This window comes from Wyeomyia smithii, unplaced genomic scaffold (genome assembly GCF_029784165.1).
Source record: "Wyeomyia smithii strain HCP4-BCI-WySm-NY-G18 unplaced genomic scaffold, ASM2978416v1 HiC_scaffold_39, whole genome shotgun sequence".
Taxonomy (NCBI): Eukaryota; Metazoa; Arthropoda; class Insecta; order Diptera; family Culicidae; genus Wyeomyia; species Wyeomyia smithii.
The window spans coordinates 14,248-22,360 of NW_026599176.1; the positions used below are offsets into that span (position 1 = coordinate 14,248).

Sequence of the window (8,113 nt, forward strand, 5' to 3'; positions counted from 1 at the left end):
GACATGCCACCTTTCTTACTGGTTCGGGGTAACCAATCATCAGTCCTTACTTTTTACTCCTGATGCAATAGTGTGCTAGTAATTTATAGTTATTATTTATAGTTATGCTAATTTATAATAAGGTTATCATAAAATAAAAAAAAAGACTCGATACACCAAATGCGGCTCCTGTTTTTGGAAAAGTATTAAGACATAAAGGGGGTCCCATATCAAATTACCTAGTTGATCGATCATTTGAAACTTTCAGACAATAAAGTGTAACTCATTAGTAAGCTTTTGGCATATTTATTTAATTCAACGTCAACGTCTGTAAGGAAACTCACTTCTTTCTCATGTTTTCCCCCATATAATAGCTCAGTATTTTTCGATAGGCCTTAGTTCCGGTGCATTGGGGGATTCATGTCCTTGGGTACGAAAGTATTTGGTTGGCTTCGTACCATTCCAGGACATAATTTAAATATTCGCACAAAGCTAGATCCAGCCTGAGGATCATAAGTCCCTCGTGTTGCTTGAACATCAGAAACAGACGCTTCTGTACACACTCCTTGACGTAGATCTCACCGTTAACAGTCCCGGTTGTCACGAACGGCCAACTCTTTTTACCACATGAGCAGATCGCTTGCCAAATCAAGCATTTCTTGGCAAACTGTGAAAGTTTCTGCTTCCTCACTTCCTCCGAAACAGCAAACTTATGCTGGGCAGTGTAGAACAGCCCCGGAAGCTGCCGGAAGTCCGCCTTGACGTAAGTCTCATCAGTCCTAGTGAGACAATAGACCATTTTATGAACTGACAGATGTCACGGATCCTGCTGGTATTGATGTTGCTTTTACGTGCGTTATGTCAGTGGTTCCGAGCAAGTCAAAATTTCATTCATAAATTGAGTTCAGAAACGTCTCGTAAAATAGTTTATAAGACTTCCTCAGCATCTGGATGTACAGTTTCCGGGCCCGTGACTTTCCCACCGTATTCTGCTTTCCATCACGATTTCAGCACTTTGTACGTATGCAGTCTCTCCCGGTCCTTAAGTCTCTGACCGAAAGACTTGGACAGGTTCAACTTTTTGGCGACATCCCTGACCGAAGCATTGGGATTCCGCGTAAAAGCTTTCACAACACGTTTGGGATCCTGATCAGGCCTAGGAGAAAAAATTGTAGAGCGACACAATACTGACAACTTTTCTCTCGTTTCACTCTAACAGCCTCATGAACAGTGTTGCCACATTTTCATCTGTACTGGGAGCTGCAAAAATCTTTTTCATCTGTACTATTTCCGAGAACAATCTGTACCAAAATATGTACCACTGGCCCAAAGTTTTTATTTTTATATTTATACAGCTTAAATTGTTAAGAGAAAACTGGGACTGCGTTGACTCAGTTAATAATAATTGCAAACTACTAGCTCGATTGTCAATGAAACTTTTGCACACTTATGCATATTACCGAGCCATTGCGGTTCAATCTCCTGAAAATTCAGCCAAAAAACAATGAAACCCATAATTCAGCAACACTACCGATATTTCGGATATTTTGTTCCAACATTTTAGTTTGGTTAAATCGAGATTTACGAAAAAATGTAACAACTGCCGTTTTTTAACCGAGTTGTGCAATTCTCGGCAGCAATATACCAAGATTTGGTAGTAAATTCTAAGTGCGTGGATTGCAAGATCGCATTCATTGTATCGTTGCAGAGTCGGCCAAAAAGTTTTGTCTAATCCTTTCTAACCAGTTAAAAATCTGTACTTATCTGTACTTTTTTTCTAAATCTGTAATCTGTACGGTACAGAATTTGTACCGAAAAACCCGATAAAATCTGTACATTTCCAGATAAATCTGTACAGTTGGCAACAGTGCTCATGAATAAGCTATTCATCAGAGCTCACATACAGCTACAGCCTACACAAGGAAAAGAAACTTTCTTGTGTTGCACACGACAGCTCATTCTTGCGCATGTGTTTTGTTCGTTCGGATTTTGAGGATGTCCTGTTTGCTGGGTTTGTGCTGTTGACAGCCTGCTGATCGGCTGCAGCTGTCATCGACTCCCACTTTTTCGTTTCTCCTTTTTCTTAAGCCGGTAGCATATTGAATACAAAGCGAAGCGTTTCATATGTGTTTCCTTTACTGATATTATTCCCCACATAAGAAAAAACGTGCTTCGCACCATCACACTTTCATTATAGCATCGGCCTTACTGTCGTGAATCATCCTCACCCGACATATTCATCTCTATCCAGCAACTCCTATCCAAACCTCAAACAGAGTGCCGACCGTGATACGAGTAACCTTAGCGGAGATCTGATAACCAACCCCCGGTGAAAACTATGGTCGTATGCTGACTGGGAAGAGGGATCGTACGCGACTGTATCCCCATGTTAGGTGCGGCGTACAACAGCGTCTGACCCGGAGCAGGCGACTGAATTACGAAGCGCGGTGCCTCGCCAGCTATATCTAAGACGACAGCCCCGTCGCGATACTAGGTATCGCAGCCGTAGTAAGGCAGCATACCGAAGGAAAATACTACGGATATAAATACGGAACGGAATAATCGGCATGAAAAAGGACAACGATTAGTGGAAATTCGGTACTTGGAATGTAAGGACTCTACTCGAACCGGCACGTGCAGGTATCCTGGCTAGAGAGCTGCAAAAGGTGAATGTGGAGGTTGCTGCCATACAGGAGGTGAGGTGGCCGAAAGCGGGAGAACGCGAATTCCAGGCAGTCGATCCTATTGCGGGCACTTCATTTAAGTACCACGTCTACTACAGTGGCGCACAGTGGTTTAAAATAGCAATGTAGCGAACTTAATTCTATAGTGCCTAAGTGCTTTACTTTAGGACTATAGTGTCTTCGAAGCAATTGTTTGTATTGAAATTGCCCACATGATGGTGCTATGCAACAATAGCCATAGCCTACTATGCAAAAAATAGAATTTCTAACTTTTTTGTTTCTGCATGAAACTAAAAGTTGTCTTCGGAAAAGTTGTAGTTAATTTCATTACAAACAACTTTGCTAACAAGACTTTTGTTCTATATACTGTAGATTTTGAAATAACTTAAGTTTCGTATGACTATGTCCGTAAAATCTGTTTTTTGCTCCTAACTTTTTGGTTTGATTATTTTTATAAACACACTGTTCTAGAGAATTTTAGGCCTCATCATGCTTTAAAAATTCCATGAAGACACCTTGCTAAAATTCCTTTTGGTTTAAAAGATAAAAGCAATATTAACAATAATTTACCCTATTTTCAACTGTGGATTAGAGAAAAAGGGGGACGCCCGGAAGTACACAATCACCGCCATTTTGAAGCTTCAGGTTAGTACTACAAAATGACGGAAGAGTTACTCGTCCGACTTGTCACAATTTTGAGAAAGAGCGTTAAATATTTTCGTAGTTTTGCGTACTTTTCCTTAAGCGGAACGAGATATCTTCATAGTATTACGGTTTTGGACATTGTGTGTATGTATATATGATTGCGTATGTAAGTGTGTGTCTCTAAAACCGTATATATGTGAAAAATGAGTGTATGTGTGATTCGTATTCAGATTCTAATTTCTAAATACTGCTAGGATTATGTAATAAATATGGGTGATTGTGTGTGATATCGCAAAAAGCCATGCAGTGTGTGTATCGTCAGCAAGCGGTTGTGAAAACTAATAAGCAGGAGATAGAGACTAATACCAATTTGCTTTTTGCTTTTAAACTCACGTATGATATCAGAGAATATGATTATACCTTTCAATGAAAATTGCAGCAGGTTATCGGACTACTTCGGTAGTGAAGTTTTCGGCAGGTTTTCTACAGCATTCTGAATAATGCAAAACATATAACGATATTCTTACTTATAGATATCTATACTCACATACACAGATATGCCCACACATACATTCACACACATACGTCCATAGAGACACCCACTTACATATGCAACCATATATACATGCGCACAATGTCCAAAACCGTGTTACTATGAAGATATCTCGTTCCACTGGAGGAAAAGTACGCAAAACTACGAAAATGTTTAACGCTCTTTCTCAAAATTGTGACGAGTCGGACAAGTGAATCTTCCGCCACTTTGTAGTATTAACCTGAAGCTCCAAAATGGCGGTGAGTGTGTACTTCCGGGCGTCCCCCTTTTTCTCTAATCCACAGTTGAAAATAGGGTAAATATTTGTAAATATTGCTTTTATCTTTTAAACCAAAAGGAATTTTAGCATAGTGTCTCCATGGAATTTTTAAAGCATGATGAGGCCTAAAATTCTCTAGAACAGTGTGTTTATAAAAAAAATCAAACCAAAAAGTTAGGAGCAAAAAACAGATTTTACGGACATAGTCATACGAAACTATATATATATATATATATATATATATATATATATATATATATATATATATATATATATATATATATATATATATATATATATATATATATATATATATATATATATATATATATATATATATATATATATATATATATATATATATATATATATATATATATATATATATAGAACAAAAGTCTTGTTAGCAAAGTTGTTTGTAATGAAATTAACTACAACTTTGCCGAAGACAACTTTTAGTTTCATGCAGAAACAAAAAAGTTAGAAATTCTAATTTTTGCATAGTAGGCTATGGCTATTGTTGCATAGCACCATCATGTGGGCAATTTCAATACAAACAATTGCTTCGAAGACACTATAGTCCTAAAGTAAAGCACTTAGGCACTATAGAATTAAGTTCGCTACATTGCTATTTTAAACCACTATGTGGCGGCGTGAAAGCAGAAAGGGGAGTCGGTTTCGTGCTCATAAGGAAACAGATAAAGCGTGTCATTAGATGGAGGTCGATCAGTGACCCTATATGCGTGTTGAGAATTAAGGGCAAATTTTTCAACTACAGCCTGATAAATGTGTACGCACCGACCAACGATAAACCCGATGAAGAGAAGGAGGAGTTCTATGAGCTCAAGTAAAAAACGTATAATGAGTGCCCAGGACACGATATCAAGATCATCATCGGGGATGCAAATGCGCTGGTCGGGCAGGAGAGCTTCCCCCGTCCCGTGATTGATAGTCTCCACTCTACTACGAACGACAACGGCCTGTGGCATGTCAATTTCGCTGCAGCCAGATGTATGGCTGTCTGTAGCACTGTAGCACTGTTCACATGTTAGCCACGGCTGTAACTCGTCAGAGCGTAGGAAGATAATGGAAAGCTAGAGCACCTGAAAAAAGTCTCCCGCCGGAAGAAACGGCAGCATTAGAAGCGTATTCTTGCGGAAGCAGAAAGTTGCGTCTCTAGGCATTATGCAAGAAGCTTCTACAAAAAGATAAATGGAGTCAGGAACGTGTCAGCCCCTGTCATGTGCAACGATAGGGGAGGGAATCTGATTACCAATAGAACGGAGGTGGCTAGGCGTTGGAAGGGTTTTTCTAGTGTGCTATTGAATGGTGATGAAAACAGCGTATTCGAAAGGAGCAGGATGGTGATTAAGGATGACGGCATAGCTGTGGATGCACCATCTATGGACGAGGTTAAGAAAGCAGTTAAAGAGCTGAAGAACTGCAAGGCAGCTGGTAAAGACGGCATTCCAGCTGAACTTTTTAAAGTCGGGATCGAACAGCTGTATCGTGTTTTACACCGGACCATGCTAAGAGTGTAGCCCGATGAAGAATTGCCCTCGGACTGGTTGAAGGGTCTCATATGTCCGATCTACAAGAAGGGCCACCGCCTTGACTGTAGTAAACTTCGGGCCAAAGCCTTTCTGAACACCGTTTACAAAATTCTCTCCCGTATCCTGTTCCATAGACTGAAGCCGTTGTCGGAGACCTTTGTTGGCCTGACCTTTGTGGTTTTCGAATAGTGCGCTCCACTACGGACCAAATGTTCACCCTGCGTCAGATCCTCGATAAATTTCGAGAACTCAACCTGCAGACGCACCATCTGTCCATTGACTTCAGGACAGTGTACGATACAGTAAAGAAAAATGGCGAATTATGCTCGAACATGGTTTTCCAACAAAACTAATTAGGCTGATACGTGCCACCCTTGAAGGCTTTACATCATACGTCAGGATATCCGATGAGATATCGGACTCCTTCGTGACGTTAGATGATTTGAAGCAGGGAGACGGACTGTCAAGCTTATTGTTCAACATCGCATTGGAGGGTGCTATACAGAGGGCCGGCGTGCAAAGAAGCGGCACCATCATTACGAAGTCTGGTGGCTGGTAGAGAGCGTGATAATCCGACAGAATTTGGTGCTGAGGTGGTGTTAGATGGGGAAAACATTTGAAGTAGTCGATAAATTTATTTATTTGGGTACATCAGTGATATTTGACAACGAGGTTAGCCGTGAGATAAAGAGGCGGATCGCAGCTGCAAACAGGGCTTTCTACAGATTGCGTAACCAGCTGAGGTCCCGTAGTCTGAAAACCTGTACTAAATGTAATAAGTACACGAGACACGTGTTAACCAGTTTCTATGTGAATTTATTTGCTACACAAAGTATATACATTTATCAAGGTGGCAGCACACAGTTGTGCGTATGTATTATCGAACTACTACTACATATCTCATTTATTCCAATAAGTGATTGACAGGCATTTTGCTGTACGATGAAATCGTCAAATCGCTTAGGACGAAACACTTCTCTACGAAGACGATAGGGTTCAGCTGGCGGTGGACCTGGTGAGCATTTGGGATCGATATTGCTATTGTGGTGAATGTTCTTTTCAATATTGTTATTGAGCGGCATACTTCCATCTAGCATTATGTTAGGATTTACATTTGGAGTTTCGATTCGTTTCAGGTGAGAGACGTTACGTTTGTACTGCTGACCATTCGGTGTCTCAACTGTAGCCATATTACTCTATCTATCGATAACTTTGGCGGGTGTAGCCAAAAATGCAGGCGTAAGTTTGTTTTGAGGCTGCATATTTTTCATCAAGACATCGTCACCTTAAGGGATGGTTCCTTTGCACCGACACGCTTGTCTCTATACTCCTTTGCATTGTACTTCGCTGTAATATCTCGGTCTCTAATTTCATCATCGAGCAGAAATTCGTGCTGTATATTTGGAATAAGATCTCTAAATTTTCGGCCATGCATCAAAGTAGCTGGGGGTACTCCCGTTGTGCTAAGCGAGTACATATATAAGTATTCCTGTAAGGCAGTTTCTAGACTAGAACCGTTCTGCTGGCTTATTTCCAGCACCTTTAGAAGTGAACGATTCTGGCGTTCTACCTCGCCATTAGCACTAGGCCAGTAAGGGGTTGTATGCGTGAGCTTTATGCCAAAATCAACACAGTAATCCCTGAGTTCCTGACTTGAGAAATTTTTAGCATTGTCTGCTGTTAACACAAATGGCAGACCGTTTCGCGTGAACATTTTTTTCAGAAAACGTATCACATCTGTAGAGGTTGTATGCGACATGAATTCCGCAACCACGAAACGACTATACAGGTCAACAAGCACGAAAATATATTTACCATTGGGAAGAGGTCCAAGAAAGCCCATACTCAAATGAACCCACGGTGCTGATGGCAATTCTCTAATACGAAGTGGTTCGGGTTTGCTGTTCTGTCCCACCATCTGGCAGTCGAAACAATCTCGGCAGAATTTTTCAATCGCTGCGTCTACACCTGGCCACCAAACTGCTTCCCGGATTCTTCTTTTCATTTTTTCTTTACCTAGATGACTGATATGCATAAGCTGTAATACTGTTTGATGAAGGCTTTGCGGGATGACAATTTTATTCTTGCGAAGTAAAACGTCATTCGCAAAACAGAACTCAGTGTTGAAAGGTGCGTATCCTTTTGTAACATCTTCCCAGTGACCGTTATGCAGTGCCTGTCGAATCTTTTGAATATCCTGATCTTCCTCGGAGCTTTGAATTATTTCGCTCATGGTAAGTGCAACTGGTTTATTACATTCTACAATGGAACACAAAACTTTTTCTGAAGCCTTATCAAACGTTTTCATCGCTGTTGTTTCACATAGCCGGGGAAGGCAATCAGCAATATTGACCTCTCCAGGCACATACACAATTTTATGGCGATACGATTGCATTCTCAAGACCCATCGTTCTTGTCACTGGTTAGGAGACGATGAATC

The 8,113-nt window shown here is 40.6% G+C and overlaps 2 protein-coding genes across 2 annotated transcripts in view; both read right to left on the bottom strand.

Annotated features, from left to right (window-relative positions):
- The window catches only part of LOC129733761 (dynein axonemal heavy chain 5-like), a gene marked incomplete at its 3' end in the record, with an annotated part of 15,021 nt that extends 14,243 nt beyond the window's left edge, over positions 1-778 (bottom strand). Inside the window, exon 1 of the mRNA XM_055695285.1 lies at positions 539-778. Within this exon, the coding sequence (XP_055551260.1) occupies positions 539-778 (240 nt within the window). The remainder of the gene's footprint in view (positions 1-538) is intronic.
- Positions 779-6,943: 6,165 nt separating this feature from the next.
- Positions 6,944-7,906, bottom strand: LOC129733762 (uncharacterized protein K02A2.6-like). The gene has a single exon (XM_055695286.1). The coding sequence runs from the start codon at positions 7,904-7,906 to the stop codon at positions 6,944-6,946; it is 963 nt and encodes a 320-aa protein (XP_055551261.1).
- Positions 7,907-8,113: the final 207 nt, after the last annotated feature.